The 26,544-nt window shown below is 41.7% G+C and overlaps 1 protein-coding gene across 10 annotated transcripts in view; it reads right to left on the reverse strand.

Annotated features, from left to right (window-relative positions):
* AHCYL2 (adenosylhomocysteinase like 2) overlaps positions 908-26,544 on the reverse strand; it is a 181,614-nt gene continuing 155,977 nt past the window's right edge. For all 10 annotated transcript variants that reach the window (XM_005657758.2, XM_003134679.4, XM_021078829.1 and 7 more), the window contains 10 exons: positions 25,765-25,881; positions 22,714-22,777; positions 22,146-22,234; positions 18,912-18,982; positions 16,453-16,547; positions 8,778-8,876; positions 6,782-6,850; positions 6,583-6,661; positions 4,298-4,418; positions 908-3,895 (listed from right to left, as the gene is read on the reverse strand). In XM_005657758.2, coding sequence (XP_005657815.1) covers positions 3,889-3,895; positions 4,298-4,418; positions 6,583-6,661; positions 6,782-6,850; positions 8,778-8,876; positions 16,453-16,547; positions 18,912-18,982; positions 22,146-22,234; positions 22,714-22,777; positions 25,765-25,881 — 811 coding nt within the window. In that variant the 3' untranslated portion in view covers positions 908-3,888. The remainder of the gene's footprint in view (positions 3,896-4,297; positions 4,419-6,582; positions 6,662-6,781; positions 6,851-8,777; positions 8,877-16,452; positions 16,548-18,911; positions 18,983-22,145; positions 22,235-22,713; positions 22,778-25,764; positions 25,882-26,544) is intronic.

Raw genomic sequence — 26,544 nt, forward strand, 5'->3', positions numbered from 1 at the left:
AGACGGAGAAATTGCACAGCAGTGGATAGCCTGGGCTTATCCTGTGAACTTGAAACTAAGACCCAGGCACCCAAGTTTCCATCTTTCACAAAAGAGGAGTCGAACCTTGCTATAGGGGAGCAAATCCTGTCAGCTGGCTCAAAGGCTCCCCCTGCTAATGGCTGCATTCTCCTCCTCAACTAGAGTGGGCCAGCTTTGAGCCATTATCAATTGCCCAAGCTCTTCTAGTCCTGGGGCCCTTAGTTTAGATAAACAGAAGTCAAAACGTCATGAGATTCTGATAGGGAAGAAAACATCATGCATAGAGGATGCAGAACTGATTAGATTGTCAATGAAAGAAAGTGGCTGCCTTTAACTGCTATTTCTCAAAAAAGAGCTACTCTACTGGTAGCTGAGAAAGAACAGGGGGTTGGACCCATCCTCCGACTATGATCTGGTCAGACAAAACCTGACTTAAGAGACAATTCTCTGCTAGATCCATTTCTTTCTTCTCTTTGATTGGATGTAGGCAGGTCCTGGGTGTCAATGTCTTTTGGCCCCAAACTTAATATGCCAGCTTTCTGTGCTCTCCAGCTAAGGGGGGCACACAGAGGGTTTGGGGGACCAAAAACCAGGCTTTAATTTCTCTGCCTTAAGCCTATACTTCTCAACCGCTAAGGGTGATGGCTCCGAAAGCGCAGGTTCTTTATACACATAACTGAATGGGCGATGGGGGATGTTTATGAGTGGAGTAACCCACCATGGAATAAGGGCTTCAAGGCCGAGGCCACTCAGATATGCCTATTGGTAAATGCTTCAGTTTTTTACATCCTTGCCCTATAACAGGCTCTCTGGCCTTTTGCCCATAAACCTCCCTCATCTCTGAATTCCTAGTTCACTGAAGCAAGGAATACGCTCAGGACAGGAATCCATTTTAAGAATATTTTATTTATCTTTTGAGATTACATATTCATTATTGCTGATCTAATACAATCACTTAGACATAAAGATTTCCAAGAGCCTCTCAGAAATGGTGGTCCTTGGAGGTTTTATTTCCTTTCAGTAAGATGACAATGAGAACTAGATGATTATTTATATATATATGTATTACGTATGTATATATAGTTTAGAACTTGTCCACATATAATTTGCTGGTGTTGCCTATTTTCTTTCGGTACTTTTCCTTTATTAAAAAGCTTAATGCGACAATGCATTTTGATTTCTCTTTTAAAACCATGACAAAGTTAATTTTGAGAAAACCACAGGAGCAGCAATTTCAGATCTGTTCAGAGAAAAGCCAAGCAGCAGAAAAGCTTTGCAGGAGTATGTGGCCATAGGGAGCCGTGCTCATTCGGGAGGGGAGGATGAGGAGGTAGGAGGGCCGAGGGAAGGTTGACCAGATACCATTTTTTTTTTTCCTTAAACGAGAAAAAGAAAACTGAACATTTCATCAGAAGGCAAAAAAGACCGTGAAAACTAACACAAATTCATTGCAAAGAAAATGGTAAGTATCCCCACAAGCCAGGGCCACATATAAAGAGATAATTAGTCTTCTTTCTCATGCTTGGAGATTCCTAGGATGCATCTAAGGTGAGGGCTTGAGGGAAGAAGATACATTTGTTCTGATTACAAGGCAGAAAGAATACTGACCATATTCCAACACCAAGGCAGAACCCGAATACTCAGGAGGCCTAGTCCTCCTTTTCCTTAATGGTCATGGCACAGGGTCCCAGAAAGGAAGGAAGAGTGGTCAACTGAAACTTAAGAGACAAATACCTCACCATGGGGAGCAACACTGGCAACCTAACCTCGAAGCCCAGTGGGGCTCCTTTTTCATTTGGAGTGGGTCTCTTTGCAGTCACAAGGCAGACGGAGTATGCAATCAGGACCAGCACATAGTAAGCTCCACAGGCAGCCAGTCTTTGCTGAGAAACAGGTTATGACTTCTGGCTTAAGAATATAATAGGCTAGAGTCCAGATACTTGTCTAATGGAATATGCTCTGGATATAAGATGAGACACAGATCTCATCTGCTGAATCTTCTGCTAAAGGGATCCAATTAATTAATAATAATAAAAAATCAGAACTGGGTAGGCAAAAGGAAGAACTAGTGGAATTTTCAGCATTTATGGATCTTCATAAAAGAATATAGCCACATATGTGCTGAGATATATGGTCTCTGAGGAAGCAGCCTCTATGGCCTGAGCTCGCGTACTATTTAAATGAGGCAAATAGCTATTTACCCTAAGGTTCACCTCCCTTTCTCCAAAAGGAAAGTCACTTCCAGATTAGCTCTTAGGGCATATGTGAAGACCAGGGGAAGTTGGAGAAGGTAGAAAATAGGGAGCAGAATTAGGTTGTAATGACCCTGGGTGGTCTTGTGTTTCCTTGAGTCACCTTGGTCTTAAGACTTTAAGAGAAAAAAGGGAAAAACAAATAGACAAGAGCGAGAGTGTTAAATAAGTTTAGCAGGGGGCAGAATGGACTCATTGCATTCAAGATTCCTAGGGCCATTCCAGACTTTCTTAAAACCAATCTGGTCCCAGTGGAACCCTTAAGACCAAATAGGGCAGTCTCCAAAAGGAACCCAACTCTTATGTGGGACACAAAATTTCAGGCTGCTCATATTGCAAATGTTTTATAATATTGGAATCACTCAAGAAACCACCTCTGCAGTACAGAATCCTAAGATGGACAAGGCCAGAACATAAAAAGACATCCTAGCAAAGAAGAAAGACCACAGACCAAATTGCAGAGACATTAGATCTCAGTTTCATCAGTGGCAATGGCCAAAGGGAAGAATGTCTGATGGGGTTCAAACTAGCTCTGATCATCTGGATTCAGTTTACAGTGTCATCCCTGCATAGCTTAGCCAGTTAAGCTGCAAACCCCTTCCCAGGAGACAGATATATTTTGCTTCCTTAGGGTGCTGAGCTGTGGGCCTGAAAGGCCTGCTGCATTTCCGAAGCCCTGGTCTCCCGCATCCCTTGGAAAGCAAGCCTTTTCCTGCTCAGTTTCAGAAGGCATTTTAGGTAACAGGAGGAAGCTGCATTTCACAATAAGCCTCCCTTTTCTGAGACAGTGCTGATCTGGAGGGAGCTTCCTGGCAAACTATCTGCTTAAATGACAAGGAAGTCAAAGTATGGGCCCCACGGGGCCGGCCCTGACTTCCTGAGCAGAGGCTAGTTGGGTTAGAAAGATGGCAAAACAAATGTCTGACAAACATCAGAGCAGCTGAGGAAAGTAACAGAGGCACACTCCTCTTGGAACATGAAAGTGTAAAAATGGACATAAATCTTTAAGGAGAAGAAAGGAGTCCTGGGCAAGGAAGGAGACTCCTGGGAAGCACAGGCACAGCTGGGTCCTTGGCACAGCTCGCCAAGGCCACAGCACTCCCTCCTGCCCAGCCATTTCATAAAAAAGGCAGTGACAGTGATGGTCGAGGCCGGGAACCCAGGCCCTGTTAATTCAGCGGCTTCCAAGAGGCCTCACCTGGGGAAGGGCCAAAGCTGAGAAAGGCAGCTGCTAAAAACTGATTCCAGAAAACCCAAAGACCAAGGAGTCTGGAATCCCTGGGCTAACTCCTGAGCCTGGATAAGAGAACAATGACCAGTGCCGAGGATCCAGCCAATGGGGAATGAGGCGAAAGATGCACTGGGAACCCCATGTCTTCTCCTCCTCAGCCGGTCCTCTGCAGCTCTCCCAGCCCACGGGGCAGCAACCACACTCTGGGCCAAGGCGACAGGCACAGGAGTCTAGATTTTAATAAATAAATAACCTAACATATAGGGTGAGCACGGCGGGCAGCTGATTGGAGAAGCAGCTTGCTGGGTTCTTTCCCATATAGGAGTGGAGAAAAGACTAGGAGTTTTATTCCTTAAAATTTCTTCTGGCTTGAGTTACAGGAACTTAATACCTGAAGGGAAAAAGAAAGATGAGACTCTGATGTTATCAGCTTGTGGGGATGCTGGGACATGAAGAGCCTGTACACAAAGGGGAAATGAGCAGGCAGGGACTTCTCTGGAGTGTGTGGTGAGGGGAGATAAATATGGTGCTTTTTCACATCAATGAAAAGGCCACTTTTCCTCCCCACAGGGGTGCACATCACTATCAGGAAGATGACGTGGCGAATTCAGGAAAGGGAGTACTATTTACTATCTGGAGAAGGCCTCAAAGGGTCCTCTGGGTGTGGCAGTGAGGAGGAGTGGGTTTATTTTTTGAGCTCATATAAATATGGCGATGGATGCAAAGACCAAATTCAGTGCAGGAAGCTCTTCGCTACCCAGGCTTTGCTGTTTTTCTGGGGAGTCCAAGGTACCTGTAGTAATTGGGCTTGAAGGGCCCATTCTTGTTGAGTCCCAGATATTTGGCCTGCTCATCTGTCAGCTCGGTCAGGTGAGCATCAAAGGTGGGCAGGTGTAGGCTGGCCACGTACTCATCTGAAACAGATCACAACAGACCTGGTATAAGCATTCATGCTGCTTGTCTGGGGCTCTCTCTAGCTGTAAAAATTTTTTTTTCTTTGTAATTTTTTTAGGGCTGCGCCCTCAGCCTATGGAAGTTCTCAGGCTAGGGGTCGAATCGGAGCTGCAGCTGCCGGCCTACACCACAGCCACAGCAATGCTGGATCTAAGCCACGTCTGTGACCCACACCACAGCTCACAGCAACGCCACATCCTTAACCCACTGAGAGACGCCAGGGATCGAACCTGCCACATCATGGTTCCTAGTTGGATTCATTTCTGTTGTGCCACAACGGGAACTCCTACCTTCTAATTCTTGAAGCTGAATGAAAAATGCTCAACTTTTGCTTACTGGACCTCAATTCTAAGGAACGGTTGCTTTAACTTAAACCTACTGCTTTTCAAAGGAATAATATTTCCTCTTCACAAGATGTTTCAGTCTTGAACTTTGCCTTCTCCCCAGAAAAGTGAGGGAAAATGAAAGAATAGGCTCTAGCATCTAAAAGAAAGGATGGGATAATGGGGGGACTAAAAAAATGGGAAGCTCTCAACTTTTTAAAATTATTATTATTGTTTTAAATTAAGGTATAGTTGATTCACAATGTTTCTTCAATTTCTGCTGCACAGCCAAGTGACATAGTCACACACAGTTCCCTGTGCTATACAGGAGGACCCCACTGCCCATCCATTCCAAGTGGAAGTTTGCTTCCACTAACTTTTTTTTTTTTTTTTTTTTTTTTTTAAGGGCCACATGCTTGGTATATGGAGGTTCCCAGACTAGGGGTCAAATCGGAGCTGTAGCTGCCAGCCTACACCATAGCCACACCAATGCAGGATCCAAGCCGAGTCTTCGACCTATACCACAGCACACGGCAATGCAGGATCCTTAACCCACTGAGCAAGGCCAGGGATTGAACTGGCATCCTCATGGATGCTAGTCGGGTTCGTTAACTGCTGAGCCGTGATGGGAACTCTCCACCAGCTTTTGTTGAACGCTATACTTTGGGTCATGCAGAAAAACTAACACCTGAGGAAATCAGAAAGGAGTGACTAAAGGAGGACCTCACACTGTTTGCTTTGCTTTCAGTAGTCTTAGATATTCCAGGTTTTTATTTACATTCTCATATTAGTTATTTAGAGTTTTATATCATTTCCTATGTATTTGTTAGGTCTCTGTAACATAGATTGTTCTACTTTTTTTATGTCCTTCCAAAATGTCTACTGAAGGAAGAATATTGCAACTTCTAACAGGTGCTGTGCATCTAATGCTAAAGCAAAATAAAACCAGACCAGATTTATTCCCTGATCTTTGACTCGGGAGTTTATAAACACACTGTATCAGTCCAGGTGCTTGAGGCAGGTTCTTTAAAAATTTAAGACAGTTTAATGTTTCCCTTGTACAGAACAGCCACATAACTAACCTCTTATCAGAGGCTATTCAGAGTCCTTCCTTTGGCCTGAAACAATGGGGTCAGAGTTAGAAGCTACAGTAAGAAAGTCTTCTCGGTCTGGGAAAAGTTTGGTAGGGGTTCCTTAGCAGCCTAGAAGTGGAATAAGTCTGATGTCACAAGGTAGGAGATGATTCTCTGTCTTAGGAGAAAGTTGTTTTTTTTTTTTTTTGATCTTTTGCCTTTTTAGGGCCGCACCTGCAACATATGGAGGTGCCCAGGTTAGGGGTCGAATTGGAGCTACAGCTGCTGGCCTACACCACAGCCACAGCAACCTGGGATCTGAGCCACATCTGTGATCTACCCCATAGCTCATGGCAGCACCGGATCCTTAACCCACTGAGCGAGGCCAGGGATTGAACACATGTCCTCACGGCTACTAGTTGGATTCGTTTCCACTGGGCCACAATGGCCGAGATTCTTTTCTGGCATAATAGATACTTTGGGAAAATCCCTTAAAATTCACAGGCAGGTAAACTAAATCACAGCAAAGTGTCAGGACTTCGTTAAGGCAACCTATTTGGAAAATGTCATAAATCAACTGGGGATGCAATTTAGGAATCCTAGCTCCTACTTTCTAAGATGAAGATATCTTTTTTTCCAGCCCTAAGGAATATACTGCCCCCAAGCTTCGCTTAGCCTCTGACTGTGAACTCCTTGGTAAGGATGAGGATAGAAGAGCTTATGCTTACCCATTTTCTTGGGCAGCAGGTAGACATCCTGCTTATAGCGACCCTCAGGAGCATTGTAGAGCTCTATCAAGGCAAGAGCCTAGAAAAGCAGAGAGATGGATGCTGACATGCCATTCACAGCCATCTACTCCAAATCACGTGAAATGCTGATGGGGTCATGACCTCTCCAGCCTGCTGCTCCCCCCTCCGGAGGCCTTACCTGAGTAGTAGCGGTGATGGAGAGCACAAATGTAGGCACTGTGGAGCAGCTTAGGTTCAGCAGACGGCCCTAGAGAGCAAGGGTTAACACATAAATGCGTTGGTTAGAAGAACTCTCTAGCTTTGAAGAGTGAGGGAAGAATAGGACTGCCATTTTCCAAACACTTCCCAACTAACATCTGGACAAAAAAGCAGGTGTTACATCAATGGAAATGAATTGATTGACATTTAAGTGAAATGTTAAAAAATTCTGGAAAATCTGATGAACTGTAGTAATAAGATTAAAAGCATCTCTGAGATTATGTAAAAAGGAATAGAGATGGTCATATGATACTGAGGCTTATGCTAAGGTATTCAAGGGTCCCTTGAATTTTCTACTTATTACAACAGAATATCTTCCTTCTGAGGCATATATAATTCCTTTGAAAAACTGTCTTAAACAATGATCTGGTCAAATCCAAGGGCAATCTCTCCAGGTTGTGATAGGACATATTTTTTAGTTTGGTTTTTTGGATGTGATGTTTTCTGTGCTTTTCCTTTTTTTTTTTTTGGTCTTTTTAGGGCCATGCCCGCAGCATATGGAGGGTCCCAGGCTGGGGATCCAATTGGAGCTGTTGCTACCATCCTACGCCAGAACCATAGCAACGCCAGATCCAAGCCACATCTGAGACCTGTACCAGAGCTCAAGGCAATGCTGGATCTTTAACCCACTGAGCAAGGCCAGGGATTGAACCCCCAACCTCATGGTTCCTAGTCGGATTCGTTTCTGCTGTGCCATGATGGGAACTCCTGCTTCATCCTTAATTTGGTTCTCCTGAATTTGAGGGCAGCCATTATTTCTAGTGGGTAATTCATAGAGTTATAAGGACTAGAGACTTCTCCCAATGCCATTCTTCCCTACTTTATTTCCCAGGAAGCTTTACCAGCTTTTTTTGGTTGAGCCATAACAGCCAAAAACAACTGTGGTATTTGCTTTTGTCACCAAAACTACTAGATGGACCTCTTTGGGTGACTAGAAATAAGTTACCAGACAATGGAGCTGACATTAAAGCAATTAATGTGTATTTAACAACCTGCCCCTCCCCTCCCTGTACACTCTCCTTTATAGATGCCCTGAAAGCATTTGAGAAGATGAGATAGGTGAAAAAAGATGAAAAGAACAGGAAGAATATGTAAGCATAAATTTAAAGGCCCCTAGAGGAAGACAATATATGTTTTAACACTTCCATACTCAGTTTCTTTAATTAAAAAGAAAAGACTGAAAATCAAAACTCAAGGAAAGTATTACTATCCTCCTTGTAATCCTGGTATCTTTCCCTGAAGAAGAGAAAGTGTCAAGGTAAAACAGGGGGCCTTGTTACAGCCGTCAGAAATCTAGGATAGAGAAGAGAGGCTGCCAAGAAAGGAAAAGTGGCCAAACAGTGACATGGAAGACGAAGTGGAATGAAAGTCAAGAGTAAGGCTGAGCTAGAAGAAGCCAGGAGAGGAAAATATCAATCATACAGCCAATGTGTAGCTGGGTATCTACTAAACATCTGGCTCAATTTAGGGGAATAGACACTCAGAAACAGGGAATCTATTAGCAAAGACATGACCTTCCCAGAGTTTGCTTAAGATTGTTTTAGCTACAGCCAGGAATATCTACTTTGTGCTTACTGATTAAACCAGCCCACAAATGACATTATCTTTTTATAAGCATCACTCAAAGTGCCAATGGTTCTATCCGTTAATTCCTTCCACAGTAATAGTCATCATCTGACTCAACCTGCAGAGTGACATAGAGAGACAGGATAATTGGTGAAAAGTGGGGAACCAAAATAGTTTCTTAATTGCTGAATGAAAAGACCTTTCACAATCAGATGTAAAATCCACTGGTAAAGTAGTTAAGCTTCTGCTTAAGAGGAGTTGAAAGTCTAAGAGAACATGAGGAGGAGGGGACCTGGCTTAGGCAGGCTCTCCTATCAGGGATGAGTCTCCCCACCAGCCTCGGGTCTTACCTCTGCCAGCAATACTATCCTCTTGCCATCGGGCCATATTACATGGTCAACTTGGGATCTCACTCGCTCCCAGGTCAGTTCTGGTGTCCGCAGACTCGCCTGGAACACATACGGCAAGCACGTCATCAGCCATGCCAAGCCCTGCTATCTGGATGGAAAGATGTTGAAGGGAGCCGTTTCAAATAGCAAGTTGAAAGGAGCAACCAACATGCCAGATGGAGAATACCTGTCCCGGGTTGGTTAGGACTGGTCCATTTCAGGGAATTTAATCTTAGGCCCAGCCAGGGAGGGATCACTCAGGATGTCATTCCACCACATACACTGTACGCCCACTCTCTGCTGAGCACAGTAAAAGGTGCTAGGTGCTATGGGAAATACAAAAGAAACCAAAAACATGGTTTCTGCCTTCAAAAAGCTCATACCTTAGTTGGGGACACAAAACAATACATATGTGAGGGGATAAAAGCCTTCAATACTTACAAAGCAACATGCAAACAAGTGCAAACTAATACAGTGCAAACTGAATACATGAGTGCTGAAGAGATACAGAAAAAAGGAGGGTCAGAGCTGAGTGAGATTAGAGGAGGCTGAATGTCCTATACGTAGGTAGCATGCTGGGGTCCCAGGTTCTGCCCTCGTGTCCCAATGTCCCAGGTTCCACCTTCTCAATGATGGTGGTTCACCCTAAAGTTACAGAAGCTTTGTGTCCTAAGTGCAAGTGTGACGTAGCCTTTAGAGAAATGCTTAAATGGTAAAGCTCCCAATGGCTCACCCTCCTTCCATTTCTGTATATTGTATATTCCGAGAACAAGAGAAGAAGTGTTAAGTTTATTAACAGCAGCAATCAAATAACAGTCACAAGGTTTAAACTTAAGACAACAACTTCCTTCTTCCAAGAGGCAATACCTAAAATAGAAAAGGACTCTGTACTCTAAGAGTACCCATTGGCTCAAATTGGTAAAATTGAGAAGCTCTGCCAAATAGTAGTTTTCAGACAAATAAAGAGAAAAACTTTAGTTATTCAATAACCATTTATTGAGTACATACTATATTCTAGGCACTATAGCAAAGATCACTATTTTAGAAAAGACCATGAACTCCTAGACTAGACTGTGAGCTATTTACTGACAGGAACTGTATCTTCTTTTCTTTACTAATCTAGTGGGAAAGAGAGACATGTAAGAACATTTCGGTATATTCAGGACTTTATTAATGGTCTGGATAATTTCTTTATTAGGTAGATGGGAAACATAATCTCTCTTGAGATGTCAAGTTTCATAAATTAGTTCAACCCAACTAAAGGGCAAACAAAACTTTACGTGTACCTAATCTTTGACTAAGAAAATTCACTTTTAGGGCTCTAGCCTATAGAAATACTTGTTCGAGTTCAGAAATAAAAGTGCCCAAGGATGTTTACCCCAGTGTTAGTTGTAATAGCAAAAAATGTAAATCAACAAAGGAATGGCTAAGTAAATCAGGATAATTTCATACAATGGAACATTATGCAATCCTTAAAAAAGAAATTAGGTCCATATCTGTTATCATGAATGCCATATATTAATGTTAAGTGAGAAAAATCAAATTGCAGAAATAATACACTATAAACCCAATTTTGTAAATTTTTTACTTCTTTTTTTTTTTGGTCTTTTGTCTTATTAGGGCCCCACCCATGGCATATGGAGGTTCACAGGCTAGGGGTCCAATCGGAGCTGTAGCTGTCAGCCTACACCACAGCCATAGCAACGCCAGATCCGAGCCGCATCTGCGACCTACCCCACAGCTCATGGCAACACAGGATCCTTAACTCACTGAGTGAGGCCAGGGATTGAACCCACAACCTCATGGTTCCTAGTCGGAGTTGTTTCCGCTGTGCTATGATAAGAACTCCAATTTTTACTTCCTAAACACACTTATATTGCTTGCATTTTAAATTAAGTATGACTTTAAAATTAGAATTTTAAAAAGAAATTTCATAAATAAACACGCTATAAACAGAGTTAAAAAGAATTTAAGCAAATAGACCATTTTGGTAAGTTAAGGACATACAAAGTAAATCCCTCAATCCTTAGAAATATCACCAATACGATAACCACGTAGAGCCAAGAGATACTCCTTGGTGACACTGGGAATTTTTTATTGAGATGATGAGACTTTAAAGTATTTCAAGTTCTTAGTGTTTCATACTCTTAATCTTCCATTGGACAAGCAATCTTGGTGACTGGGAGTAAAGAGCTGACACAATTAACGAGTCTCCTGTCTTAGGAAGTATTCCCTGGGAAAAAACATAACGGTGGAATCAAAGAAAGAGCACTTTGGAGTTCCCATCATGGCTCAGCAGAAATGAACCTGACTAGAATCCATGAGGATGTGGGTTCGATCCCTGGCCTCGCTCAGTGGGTTAAGGATCTGGCATTGTCATGAGCTGTGGTGTAGGTCTCGGAAGCGGCTCAGATCTGGCGTTGCTGTGGCTCTGGCATAGACTGGCAGCTGCAGCTCCAATTGGACCCCTAGCCTGGGGTCCAACGTGCTGCAGGTGCAGCCCTTAAAATCATAAAAATAAAATTTAAAAAAAAAAGAGCACTTCTTATGACCATCATAAAATGATCAATCCTTGGGAGAGGTGGTTTACTAGAGCAATGGGATGGCTATGATGCAAACAAAAGATATGAGGGTTTAAAATGGGGTTTGAAGAAAAACTTGGTTATCTCTAGCATTGCCCAGGCAGCTCCAAAAACCTATTAAAGTCTATTTGGCAGTTATACTCCTTGAGGGCAGGGTTTCCCAGGGCTAGCACAGTTTTACAAGGATTTCTCTTAAAGACATCCAATTGTCTTTTCTGTGATTTACAATCACTAAGCAATCTACCAGGAAAAAAGTTCCCTATACCTACCCACTTCCCAGACTAGGTGTACATCCCACTCTAAAGCCAAGAACAACAGTCAGTGGTTATAGTCCTGCAACACATGGAGGCAGTAGCAAGTCTCAGGTTATAATTCTTTGGCTGGCAAAAACTTTTTCTTTTTTTCTTTTTTTTCCCCCGCTTTTTAGGGCTGCACCCATGGCATATGGAGGTTCCCAGGCTAGGGGTCTAATCAAAGCCACAGCTGCTGGCCTACACCACAGCCATAGCAATGCCAGATACGAGCCGCGTCTGCGACCTACACCACAGCTCATGGCAATGCCGATCCTTAACCCACTGAGTGAGGCCAGGGATCGAACCTGTAACCTCCTGGTTCCTAGTCAGATTCATTTCCACTTCACCAGGATGGGAACTCCTGGCAAAAACTGTTAAAGCACGTGCACATAATGATTTTAACTACTTGAACTATGAAGCTTACAATATATAGGCTGTCTGTGTGATACATAAAGATAAGTAGGTCTTTTTTCAAGAGAAAGGAAGTAGGTGAAAGAAAGACTTGGCCAAAAGGCAGCTAAGAGCACAGTCCCTATCACAGATTCCCAAAGTACTCACGGTATTCTTTTTTTCAGAAAAAAATACAGCCTTCTAAATAACCAACTCTTCTTCATCTTCTTTTTTCAGTCACGTCTGCAGCATGTGGAAATTCCTGGGCCAGGGATGGAACCTGAGCCACAGCAGTAACCAGAGCCACAGCAGTGACAATGCTGGATCCTTAACCCACTGAGCCACCAGGGAATGCCTAAATGACCATGAGCTATTCCCTCCTAAAAATGCAGTAGTCAGCATCTCAGGGAGAGGTCAACTATAAATTCCTACACAAAAAAAGACCCTCAAATTTTTGATTACTAAAAATCTAGGCAAAAACATACCCAAATCATTCTCATTCACGGTTTTGCTGAGCAAACTTAGCCACTCAAAACCTTCCAATGGCTCCACTTGTATCCAGAATACAATCTACAGAGTAAATTCTAAAGGCCTACAAAGCTCTACATAACTCGCCACCTCCTTGCTGCCTCTTATTCTCCTCCTCTTGCCCATTCTGTTCCTGCCAGTGACATCTTTTCTGTTTCTCAAATACATCAAGCACGTTTCTATCTCATGATCTTTACTCAGCATTCTCTCTGAACAGAATGCTCATTCGGGTTTTGGATCAAATTCTATCTCCTCAAAGATACCTCCTCTGACCCCCTAACTAACAAAGCATCCTCAACATCCTCACCTTTCTGTTTTACTTCAATATTAGGCACTAACTGACAATAACTGTCTACTTACTATTTATTGTTTTTAAACAGGGTCTGTTTCCCACCCTAGAATAAACACAAGCTCCAGGAGAGCAGGCATATTGTTCACTGCCACTTTTTCTGCCAAATAGTTACTTAGCACAGAGCACAGCAAATATTCAATACAAATTTGCTATGTAGTGAATGAACATTCTGGAATCAATGACTAGTTGAGTTTGCTATTTTCTTTCTTTCTTTCTTTCTTTCTTTTTTCTTTTTTTTTTTTTTTTGTCTTTCTGCCATTTCTTGGGCTGCTCCCGAAGCATATGGAGGTTCCCAGGCTAGGGGTTGAATTGGAGCTGTAGCTGCTGGTCTATACCACAGCCACAGCAATGCGGGATCCAAGCCGCATCTGTGACCTACACCACAGCTCATGGCAATGCCAGATACTTAACCCACTGAGCAAGGCCAGGGATCTAACCTGCAACCTCATGGTTCTTAGTTGGATTCGATAACCACTGAGCCACGATGGAAACTCCAAGAGTTTGCTATTTTCTTAAATTTCACTACCATTTAAGGTTGAGTAATTTAATTTTTCCAAAGCCATCCTAAACATCTTCTTTTCTGGGCCATTTAGTTTAGTCCTATACCTTCTGCTAAGAAGAGCACAAAGAGAGTTGAAAGACGGCTCTTGGCTAGGCTAGCGTCACTGGCAGAAACTGGGGCTACCTAGCAACACCTGCAAAAGTGGGTCTGGTCTCAAGGCAGCAGCCAGGGTGATCCTTTAAAAAAAAAAATCATCCTTTTAAATCAAAAGTCATAAATCACACAATGGCTCCCTAGTCCTCTCAGAACACAATCAGGAGTTCTTACGATGGCCTCTGAGGCCCTATGAGATCTGGCGCATTACCTCTCTGAACTTAGCTCCTTTTCCCTGCTCCATGCTCTTCTGCACCAGCCACACTGGCCTCATTTTTAATCCTCAGATTAGGCCCAGTCGTGCCTCAGGGCATTTGCTTTGGCTGTTCCCTTGGCTTGAAACTGTCAACTAAAAGTCAGCATGGCTAATTCCTTCAGATGTGCTCAATCTTTACCTTCTTAATGAGGCTCATTCCTTGATCCCTACATTTAAAATTACAAATAGCACTCCTGATTCTCCTTACCATGCTCTACTTTTTTTTCCCATGGTGCTTTCACCTTCTAACATCCTCTAAATTTTACTTATGTTTATGGTCCTTCTTCTCACTGAAATATAAGCTCCATGAGGGCAGGAATCTTTGCCTGTTTTGTGCACTGATCCCAGGCATCTACAACAGCACCTTGCATATAACAATCACACAATAAATATTTGTGATTGAAAGTAAAGAGTCTCCTGGCCTTTATCCTGAGAGATTACTTACATCTGGGTTGCCGCTGGAAGAGAGATTACTGTCACAATTTGAAGTTAATCTGAAAAGCATGAGGAGATACTAGTATAAAGTACAGAAAAACAAAAAAAAATTGGATTGAAAGTCAAAAACCCTGGACTTTGTGCTCCGATTTCGTTTTCGAATCGATGGCTATGACTGAACAATGCACTTCAGCTTTTCGTTTCCCAAGTGAAAATCAGGAATAAGGATAATGCCTTGTAGGGTGGTCAAGAGGATGAAATGAGATAAAGCAAAAATATAAAAATCATATGATCGCATTTGGAATTATTTTTATCTTAGACTTCTTGAGGGTTTAAAAGGAAAATTCTTTCCTGCTTCCCTAACTCAGAAGATTTCTCTCTAGGCTTCAGAGCATGACTACTTCTCTCTAAGCTTTTTCCTTTTGGGAGCTCTATAAGCAGATTAATCCAGAAAAGGACAATCATGGGCTAGACAGTTTTAGAAATACTACTATCTTTGTCCCTTCAGTAAAAGGGCAGTATGGCACATAAGTAAAACTCAACCAAAAACTAAATAAATTATTCATTATAAGCAAAATATCACGGTAAGACAGAGAAATGGAGCCATGCCACTCAAAACCTTCAAGGGTAGAAATAGGCTTTAGCAGGCTGGTTGTTCAGCTATTTTTTAAAAAAATATTTTTTTTTAGTTATAGCTGATTTACAATGTTCTGTCAATTTCTGCTGTACAGCAAAGTGACCCAGTTATACATACATATATATATATGCATTCTTTTTCTGACATTATCCTCCATCATGGTCCCTCACAAGTGATTAGATATATCATGGTAAGACAGAGTAATGGAGCCATGCCACTCAAAACCCTCAAGGGTAGAAATAGGCTTTGGTAGGTTGGTTGTCCAGCTATTTTTAATAACAGAAGAATAGAGAACAGAGTTGAAAAGAGAAACCATTTAAAATAGATATCCAACAGGCTCTCAGTATATTAACTGATCCTTACCTGGCAATGCTGAAGCTCAATCAGAGCAGCCCTCAGTGGAGATGAAAGCATGCTTTGCTTGAGCCATTTACCCAGAGAGAAATACAGTTGTGCCAGAAAAATGCCACAAAAATTTAAAACCAGAGTGAAAGTCACACTGAGAGATACTTTGGTAAGTCTGTAAAGAAATAAATAACACTTCTATTAACTATTACTTGGGCAATCAAGTAGGGCCAACTGTTATGGTGGATTGGAAAATTTTAGGGTGAATATAATAAAATTAGAGAACCAAAATGGTAGATTTTTCCAGGTTTGAGGAACACATGCTGCTGAATTGATTGTGACAATTACACATCCAATTACTATAGTTTGGAAAATATGTTAAGGGGAGACCTAGCCCCACGAAAGAGGGAGAGAAAAGGAAAACCACCACGTCTGACGGACACAGTCAGTCTTAAGCAGTGTTCTCATCCCAGCCCATAGATTTCCCTGCCTTGACTTGTTTCCTTGAACCAACCTATTTATCTCACCTTAGGGGTAGCAATCAAATATCCCCAAAATACTGACCAGCATACTGACTCATATTTACTACATCTTTTTTTTTTTTTTTTTTTTTTTTTTGTATTTTCTAGGGCTGCACCCTTGGCATATGGAGGTTCCCAGGCTAGGGGTTTAATCGGAGCTGTAGCCATGGGCCTACGCCACAACCACAGCAACGTGGGATCCGAGCCGCGTCCTCAACCAACACCACAGCTCACAGCAACGCCAGATCCTTAACCCACTGAGCAGGGCCAGGGATTGAACCTGCAACCTCATGGTTCCTAGTCGGATTCGTTAACCACTGAGCCATGACGGGAACTCCTCTTTTTTGTATTTTTGACTTTACCTAGCTTAGTCCTAAACACAAAGATAAAATGGCTTAGACTATAAGTAGGTATCAAGCTTAGTAGAAAAAAATAAATAAATCATTTGAAATGATTGAGATGAAGAAGCTTTGTAGAATCCATATGCATAGGCCATAAGCCTAGTAAGTGAACAGACTGTAAGCAGCTCTGCCAGGACAGTCATTTGAGAAGGGCTTGTGACCCTGCTCTTTCTTCTTCTAGTTTATGTTTCTTGGGAAGCAGAAGGAAAAAAGGCCCCAGTGATGAGTCACTTGATCTTACCACGTCAATCTCCGTGTTCGAATGTCCCATGTTGCAAACGATGCAGCTATTTTTCATACGGTCCAAATGCTCTCTGGTTACCACATTCTTGTTACCTTAAAAACAGAAGAGATGTCCACGTGAAAAGGAATGAAATTGGACCCCTGCATCATGCCATATGTAAATTTAACTTAAAACGGATCAGAGCCCCAAATGTAAGGGCTAAAACTATAGCACTCTTAGCAAACATAGGAATAAATCTTTGTGATCTGGATTAGCCAATGGTTTCTTAGATACATCACTTAAAGCACAGACAACCAAAGGGAAAAAAAATAGAACTGGATTACATTGAAATTAAAAACTCTTGTGCTACAAACAATATGCTAAGAAAGTGAAAAGACAACCTACAGAATAGGACAAAAATATCTGCAAATCATACGTCTGATAAGAACTCTTACAACTCAATGATAAAAAGATAACTCATTTTAAAAACGAGTACAGGATATCTGAATAGACAGTCTTAAAAGAAGATGTACAAAACATGATCAGCATCATTATGGGTTCCCACTGCAGTGCAGTGGGTTAAGAATTCAACTGCAGCAGCTGCTTGGGTTGCTGCAGAGATGCAGGTTTGATTCCTGGCCTGGAGCAATAGGCTAAAGGATCCCACATTGCTGCAGCTGTAGTAAAGGTCTCAGCTGTGGCTCAGATTCAGTCCCTGGCCCGGGAACTTCGATATGCTGCAGGTGCGGACCACACAAAAGACGATCAACTTCACTAGTCATTAGGGAAATACAAATCAAAACCACAAGGTGACACTATTTCACATATACTAGGAATGCTGTAATTAAAGACAAAACAAAACAAAAACCCGAAAATAAGATGTGTTTGCAAAGCGTGAAGAAATTTTAACTCTCAGCCATAATAAACTGATGCAATTGACTTTGAAAAAGTTTGGCATTTCCTCAAAATGCTAAAAGCAGAGTTACCATATGATTCAGCATTTCTACTTGTAGGTATATACCCAAGAGAAATGAAGACATGTTCACAGAAAGACTTGCGCACAATGTTCACAGCAGCATTATTCACAATAGCCAAAAAGTAGAACAGTCCAGTGTCCATCAACTGATGAATGGACATCATTGAAATGTGACATAAATTTAAAATGGAATATTATTCAGCAATAAAAAAGAGTGAAATACTGATAGATGCTGCAACGTGCATAAACCCTGAAAATATTATGTTAGGTAAAAAAATAAGCCAGTCACAAAAGACCGCATATTGTATGATGCTGTTTACATAGGCAAATCTAGAGAGATAGAATTTAATGGTAGCTTAGGGCTGGGGAGAGGTGGAAGATAAAATGAGGAGCCATTGCTAATTGTATGGAATTTCTTTGGGGGATGAAGAAAATGTTCTGGAATTAGATAGTGGGGTGTTGCACAATGTTGCTAAAAATTACTGAATTCATATTTTAGAAAGCTGACTTTTATGGTAAGTAAATTATATCTCAATAAAAAAAAATTAGACTGTGGTGATGGTTGTATGACCCTGTGAATTTGCTAGAGAATACTGAACTGTACTCTTAAAATGGGTGAAATGTATGGTAAGTGAATTACATCTCAATAAAGCTATTTTCTTCTTCTTATTTTTTTTGGCCATGCCTATGGCATGTAGAAATTTCCTATTTGGGGATTGAACCTGTGCCACAGCAGCAACCCAAGTGCTGCAGTGACAACGGCAGATCCTTAACTACTGAGCCACAGAAGAACTCCTTGATAAAGCTATTTTTTAAAAAAGAGATCGAGTGATTGATGTGAAGCAATAACAGTTGCTTGTGGTCTCTTTTTGCCCCCAGCTTTCCTTGACGCTACAAATAATATTTTTATTCTTAAATATTTTGATTCTCCTCCTTTAAGATACAATTATAAAAGAAACACAATATATTCCCATGGTTTATGGTTCTAACAAAGACAAAATAGTATCTCAGTCCAAGGAAAGTAGCCATATCTGCATATTCCCCTCTACGACTCAAAATCTACCTCTCTGGGAATTAACAGAACTACCATTCTCACTTTCTCTAACTATGAGGATTTTTTGCTCTAGCCTTGCTTTAATTACAAGGACTAGAGAGAAATACACACACTTTTGGAGGTAAAATAAAACATCCAATGTACAAATTTAAGATCTAGCTTCCCAAATAAAACTCATCGGTAGCCATTGCCTGCATAACTAAGGATGGATGGAGATAACAGAAGAGTTTAAAGGGCTGGTGAGAAACTTTCTTCTAGGGATGACTTAATGACATACTTTTGGTTGGAGCTCTAAAGAGGGAGAAAGAATGTGAAAGACGGACTGCTTTTGTGAACTAGAATCTTTGTTTTTTAGAGTCTGGTTTTGTTCAGAACATCTCCAGTTATGTTTCACTTGTTCCATGAAAGCATTCTCAAGGGCCACCACATTTTATGTCCTAATCATACCTGTACAGGTAATAACAATGTCCACTTGTCGGATGACCTCATTTAATTTCACCAGTCGAAATCCATCCATGCTGTAAAAATAAAGCATGATCAATTAACCTGAACAGACAGCTGGGGAGCCTTTTGCCACAATCTCAAAAGCTATTATCTAAGCTTCTTTGGTACCTACGTCACTTCTCAATATAGTTGGACTATTCTTAGCAGTGAAAAATTCAAATCTTTTCCTTAGTTCATATAGGACAGAAATAAAAGGTTCTTTTGTATCACTGGGACCTAATTCTTCCTGATAATAGGGAGGCAGGGTTAACCATGAGATTCCCCAATCAAATTTCTAGAAAGTGCAATTTTTTTTCCTTTTAGGGCTGCAGGTGCAGCATACGGAGGTTCCCAGGCTAGGGCTACGGCTGCTGGCCTACACCACAGCCAGAGCAACGCAGGATCCCGCATCTGTGACCTACACCACAGCTTGTGGTAACATCAGATCCTTTAACCCACTGAGTGAGGCCAGGGATTGAACCTGCCTCCTCATGGATACCAGTCAGGTTTGTTTCCACTGCACCCCAATGGGGACTCCTAGAAAGTGCAATTTTACCTGAACCTACTACCTCACGGAAACTGCTCTCCTCCCCGAGATTATCAATGAGCTCCTGAAGGCCAAAAAGTTTTTTTCTCAGACCCCAAGATTGCTTGATTTCCTCCGCTACATTAAACTATTTCCCTTCCTTAAAACTCTATACTCTTCAGAGTTCGTGATACTGTTTCTCTTGGTTTTCTTACTTTTTTTTTTTTTTTTTTTTTTTTTTTTTGTCTTTTTAGGGCCTCACCTGCGGCATACTGAGGTTCCCAGGCTAGGGGTCTAATCAGAGCTATAGCTGCCGGCCTACACCACAGCCACAGCAACGCAGGATCCAAGCTGCATCTTCGATCTACACCACCGCTCACGGCAATGCTGGATCCTTAACCCACTGAGCAAGGCCAGGGATCGAACCCGAGACCTCATGGTTACCAGTTGGATTTGTTTCCAGAGCACCACAACGGAAACTCCTTTCTTACTTTTCTGATTGTTCCTTCTCAATTTCAGGCAATCTTTAAATGTTGGTATTCTGTAGGGCACTCTTTATTCTTTCAGCATTTATCCAATCCCTTTCCTTGGCTATAAAAGATGCCTCACAGACGGCTGATCTGCACATTGATATCTTTAGCTTAGATCTCTGCAAAGCTTCAGAGCCATGGATGAAATTCTCCACTAGACAGCCCCTCCACAGGCCCCACAAGGACCTCTAACTTACTGTGCATGAAGAGACTCATTGTCTTCTCCATGCCACCAACCCTATCTATCTCTTCTTCCATATTTTCTATCTTAATAGCATTGCTGTTCATTCAACTGTACGAGCCAAATAAACTAGAATGTCCTAGCCTATTGCTTCTCCCTAATTAAAACTGTCACCAAATCTGGTTGATCCTTTTTCCTTAATTCCTTAAAATCTCTAATCTATCCCTTCTCCATACAAACTGGCATTATGTTCAGGTCTTACTAATTCTTGCCTAGATTGCTACAGCAGCCCCTGGCCCAGTCTCATCACCTCTGGGTTTATGTCTCTAATTCATTTTGCAGGGTGATTTCCCTTCATGTAATTTGGATCATATCACTGCCTTGCTTAAAATACTTCAGTCGCCTGTTCTCAGGATAAGACCTAAATACTTCTGTTGATATATGATATAAGATTATACTGACATATGATTCCTACCTCCGGTATTACCATTCCCCCAAACTTATCCTATCGGCCAGCTTCATCAAAACACTTCCAGCTTCTTAAACATAAACATGCCACGTGTCTCCGTCCTAGGTGACCTTACACATGGTCCCTGCACCTAGAACTTATTTCCAAACTAACAAGTCACTTATACAAGTTTCAAGACTCGGCTCCAATGACAGCTCTTTCTGCCCCCTTGCTCTTTAGATGTTTCTCCTTTGTGCTCCTACAGAAGCACGTGCTTCTCCACAGCACAGCACTTGGTACACTGCACAGCGGTTTGTCTGTATGCTTCTCAAAGCAGGGACCTTGTCTCATTCATCTATTCATCTTATTCTTCCTTGGCACAGAGCACAGGACCTGACATAGAATAAGCAATCAGTTCACGTCTATAAGATAGTTTGAATCAGTATCTCCATCAGTATTAAAGCATGTTCCCATTTCTCTAATGAACCCTGAAAGTGCTAGAATGGTGATGGTTCCTTTGTGTGCTAGAGCTCCGACTCAGATAAAGCTCACAGCTCCAATGGAGAAATCTGTGTGTTGATGGCTAGGGTGTGTGAAGAGTAGAAGGAGAGGGGAAAATGCTTATGGTAACATCTTTATGTCCTGCCCCCTCTATCCTGGGTACCTTCCTCTTGAGGGTTAATGGTAAAGACTGGGTGGTTATTCAGGCTACAGACCCCAGGGACTTTGCAGTAGTTTTCAGGGACAGCGGTAGTTCCATCCTGCTGAGCGTGGCAAGAGACAATTTCAATACTAGCTACCACTTAGTGAATATTACGTGGCAGCACCTCTACACTTGATATAATTATATACTTATTATATAATGTATAATCATATGTAATGATTATATAATTATATTATGAACTTTCACATTTGAGGTAGATAAGATTACCCACATTTTACATGAGAAAGGAACTATTTTTTTTAACTTTTAATTTTGGAATCATTTCATACTTAAGAATTATATGGAGAGTACCCTTCAATTATAATTATAAGACTACCCTTCTGTAAGAGTTATAAGACTGCACCCCTAATTTGGATTTGTCTGATGTTTCTTCCTGCATACATTAGGAATGCATTTTGGGGAGGAAAGTGACGCAGGTGCTCTTTTCAGTGCATCACTTCAGAAAGGACCTGATTCCAGCCTATGCCTTTTCCGTCCATTGTTTTCAAAGAGAGAAGGATTGCCTGTGGAGACGGTAAGGGGCAACTTGTTCTCTTGGCTCAAGGCATCGCCTGTTACTATTTCCACAGGAGTTCTAAACTGTAGCTTCTCTGATAGTCTCTGAGCTCTCAGAGTAGAGTTCCTTGATCTTTGGAAGATGGGTGCTTACAGTTAATAGGAGCCTCTCCGGATCTGGGCCCTTCTAAGATAAAATGTGGCATTAACCAGGTCAGTCTTTGGAGGCAGCTGTAAGATCACACGTTAGACGGTGGTGCAGAGGAAAGAGCCAGTCTCCCTTTGCATGCTTACCAGGCTTGAAGAGCACAGATGGGGTCAATCTCAGTAACATACACAATGGACCCCATAGCTTTTAAGGCAGCGCAGCACCCCTTCCCCACCTGAAGAGGGGAGAAAATATGCATCATAAGGCAAGTCACGAAGAAAACAGTTTCTCAAAGCTTCCGGTGAAGTGTACCCTCCTTTCCCGCCCCCAAAAGGAATTTCACTGAATAGATTCATGCTTGGGGAAGAACAAGAAACACAAATAAGTGAATGCAGTTCATAAACAAACTCCTAAACCCTGCTTAGCACATGCATGTGCATAAGAACACCCACACTCACGATTTATAATCAAAACACAAGCTAAAAGAACATCATAAACACGAGTGCTGGAACAGTCAGAAAATCAACTTAAAAAATAGCAAAAATGCAAAGGGAAAAAGAAAGATTGTACTTTAACCAGAGAGCCCTTGAAGTTACTTTTTTCCCATCTAAAGTGGTACATGAGTGTACTTTTATGTCCATACAAGTGAAAAAGTCTAGTGTATTTCAGCAAAATATATTTTAAACATCTAATAACTGAAAAGTTATATCTTACCTCTCCGTAGCCACAGACCACCACCTGCTTTCCACCGAACATCATGTCTGTTGTCCTTTTAAGTCTATAGAAAAAACAAAAAACCCAAAAAACCCCATTAAATCAGAAAAATCTCATTTCTCCCTTGACATTAGATTTGAGCCTTTTTATTGTCATGTTTTTCTTTTTTTTTTTTTTGGTTTGGGTTGTTTTTTCATGTTGAAAGCAAGCCTGGTTTCTTTCTTAGAGAAGCTATTTAATGACCAGAAAGAAAGGTTCAATAAAATACATTTTTTCTTACTCCATGCTATCCAATCAATTCCATCTACATGTGAGGCCTTTTTTTTTTTTTTCCTTTTCCCCCCTTGTCTTGGGAGTGGTGCAGAAGGAAAGAAGCTATAGACCACAAGGTAACTGTTTTTTTTCCTTGTCTTTTTTAGGGCCGTACCCGTGGCATATGGAGGCTCCTGGGCAAGGAGTTGGGGGCTGTACCCGCCGGCCTATGCCACAGCCACAGCAACACTAGATCTGAGCCGCGTCTGCAACCTACACCACAGCTCACCACAACGCCAGATCCTCAACGCACTGAGCAAGGCCAGGGATTGAACCCACAACCTCATGGTTCCTAGTCAGATTTGTTAACCACTGAGCCACAACAGGAACTCCCCAGTTGGAAAGTTTATCACTATCTGAAGGTGCCCATGAGCTCTTACTACTCTGCAGGTTTCTAGAACATGGATGAAGTTTTCCTCCTTTCTTTGTTTTTCTTTTTCGCATGCACCCACAGCATATGGAAGTTCCCGGGCCAGGGATCAAATCTGAGCTGTACCTGCGATCTATACCACAGCTGCAGCAACGCTGGATCCTTAACCTACTGCGCCAGGCTGGGGATTGAACCAGCATCTCTGCAGAGACAAGCTGGATCATTAACCCACTTGGTCACAGCGGGAACTCCCCTATTTGTTAATTAACTTTAATTCCTGCTCCACTGCTTCCATCTTACTCTCACTTTCATTCATTTCTGACATTAAAGTATCTTTCTTATCTGTAAGACACTGCTTAGGAGGGACTCTGTCCATGACCCAGTAGAGGTATCTTTATGCATCTTTTATTAAACTTATAGGCAAGACTTGGGACTTGAAAAATATAAAAGAAACTTAGGGAAGTTCCCATGTGGCACAGCAGGTTAAGGATCTAGTGATGCCACAGCAAGTTTGATCCCTGGCCTGGTAACTTCCACATGCTGTGGGTGTGGCCAAACAAATTTTTAAAAATTAAAGGAAACTTTGTTGTGTATGAGTAAATATTTTTATGAGTATATATCCAGATCATTATTGATTTTATTGGGTACAAAGCCAACACTGTATAACATACATATGTGGACAGAACTAGGGACAGTCTATTAACAGACTGACAGGTTGAGAATTTACTCAGATGTCCAATCTATATGCTAATACTGTTGACTCCAAGAAGTAATAATTAGAGAATTCCCATCATGGCACAGCGGAAACGAATCCGACTAGGAAACGTGAGGTTGTGGGTTTGATCCCTGCCCTTGCTCAGTGGGTTAAGGATCTAGCATTGCCATGAGCTGTGGTACAGGTCGCAGATGCGGCTCAGATCTGGCGTTGCTATGGCTGTGGCGTAAGCCAGCGGCTACAGCTCTGATTAGACCCCTAGCCTGGGAACCTACATATGCTACAGGTATAGCCCTAAAGAAAAAGAAAAAAAAAAAAAAAAAGACAAAAAAATAAAGAGTAATAATTAACAATAGTTTGAATTTGCATTTGATATCACTCCCTACTATACAAAAATAAAAAGATTTCAAAGCAAAAGTCTTCCCTTAAGATCTAACTCAATTCTAGACGTTATTGTACGGTTCCAGAATGAAGCAGCAACAGAACTAACACTGAACACCAGGATTCACACCTTATCTCATTTAATCCTCACAACAATTCAGTGAAGTAGGTCTTAACTGCCACCATTTTACAGATGAGGAAATAGACATAGAGGTTAAATAACTAGTCTGAGGCCTCATAGGTAATAAATGAGAGAGTCAGTTGTCAAATCAAGGTCCTTCGTGCTCCAGTGCCTGTGGTGTCACAAACTGCCAGGGGTCCAGGCTAGTAGGCCTAAAGGCCCTTTCTTTGCTTCTCCCGTAACCTATACAGGATGGAAACCATTTGGCTTGGCAATATTCTAAACTGACTAGTTTCACATAGGCAATTACTGAGTCTTCCTAGCAAGAATGAAGGAATGTCAGGACACAAAGGTGGAAACAGAATGTGGGCACTGCAGAAGCATGGTGTTTGATATTGTATATTTAGGTAGATTTCTGTCAGACTTGCAGTTCTTTTTTTTTTTTTTTTTTTTTTTTTTTTTTTTTTTGCTTTTTAGGGCTGCACTCATGGCATATGGAGCTTCCCAGGCTAGGGGTCGAATCGGAGCTGTAGCTGCTGGCCTACACCACAGCCACAGCAACACAGGATCCAAGCTGTTTCTTCGACCTACATCACAGCTCATAGCAACACTGGATCCTTAACCCGCTGAGCAAGGCCTGGGATCGAACCTGCATCCTTAGGGATGCTAGTCAGATTCGTTAACCACTGCGCCACGATGGGAACTCCCAGAATTGCAGTTTTTACAGATTTGAAAAACTAGAAATGCGTCTGGGAAATGACCCTTTGCTCACCACAACTTCCCAGATAGCCAGAGAATTACATGATAGTTGGAGCTTAAGAACTGACAACCTGACCTAGAAGAGAAACATAGGAACCTTTTCCTAAATCATCAAAGATACTTATTTGTTTATAATGACCTTCGTTACTGACTTTCAGGGTCCAAAGCAAAAACTCTGCCACCAATAGATAGGGGCTGGTCTGACTTCTTAAAAAAAATAGATTTGCTTGTAATAGTGATAGCAATGGTAGCTCTGGGTTATAAAATATTGAGTATGATGTGATGACAGATTCAGAGGTGCAACACAATCATTTCCAGAAAAAACTAAAATAAAAAAAATTTAGAACCTCAATTCAGCAACTCAAGTTCATCCCAAAGATAATGATACATTACCCATCAAGAATTGATTCACGGCAACAGTAGAGGTTGTCAAATTTCTGTTTGGTAACTGAGTCATTGACATTCATGGCTGGGACACACAGCTTCCCAGCTTTGGATAGCTGGTACAGCCTGAGGATGAAAGAAATCAAGAACATAAAACAATGAGATACTGCAATCCACCATCAGTTTCATATCAAATTTCACAAATATGTTAACTGAGTAGGCATGAGAGCCTGAGACATAACTAGTTTCATCCTGTTAGGTGTATATGGAGAAATAAAGAATATCTTTCTAGAGCCTTGTATACAGCTTAGAAGTAAAGACCTTAGTCAAAAGGCAGAGGAAAATCTTTGATCTACCTTTAAAGTTTAAGGATTAAAATGTAAAATTTTAGGAGTTCTCGTCATGACTCAGTGGTTAATGAATCTTGACTAGGAACCATAAGGTTCCTCGCTCACTGGGTTAAGGATCTGGCGTTGCTGTGAGCTGTGGTGTAGGTCACAGACTCGGCTCAGATCTGGCGTTGCTGTGGCTGTGGTGTAGGCCGGCGGCTACAGCTGCGATTGGACCCCTAGCCTGGGAACCTCCACATGCTGCAGGTGCAGCCCTAGAAAAAGAAACTAAAGACAAAAAAAAAAAAAAAGTAAAATTTTGGATTGCTTACTAATTTTATTTCTTTTTAATTATAAAAAAGAGTAACTTAAAGTACTATTTTCTTCTTCTTTTTTTGGCCACGCCCATGGCATGCAGAAGTTCCTGGGCCAGGGATCAAAACTGAGCCACAGCAGTGAC

This window comes from Sus scrofa, chromosome 18, assembly GCF_000003025.6.
Source record: "Sus scrofa isolate TJ Tabasco breed Duroc chromosome 18, Sscrofa11.1, whole genome shotgun sequence".
Lineage (NCBI taxonomy): Eukaryota > Metazoa > Chordata > Mammalia > Artiodactyla > Suidae > Sus > Sus scrofa.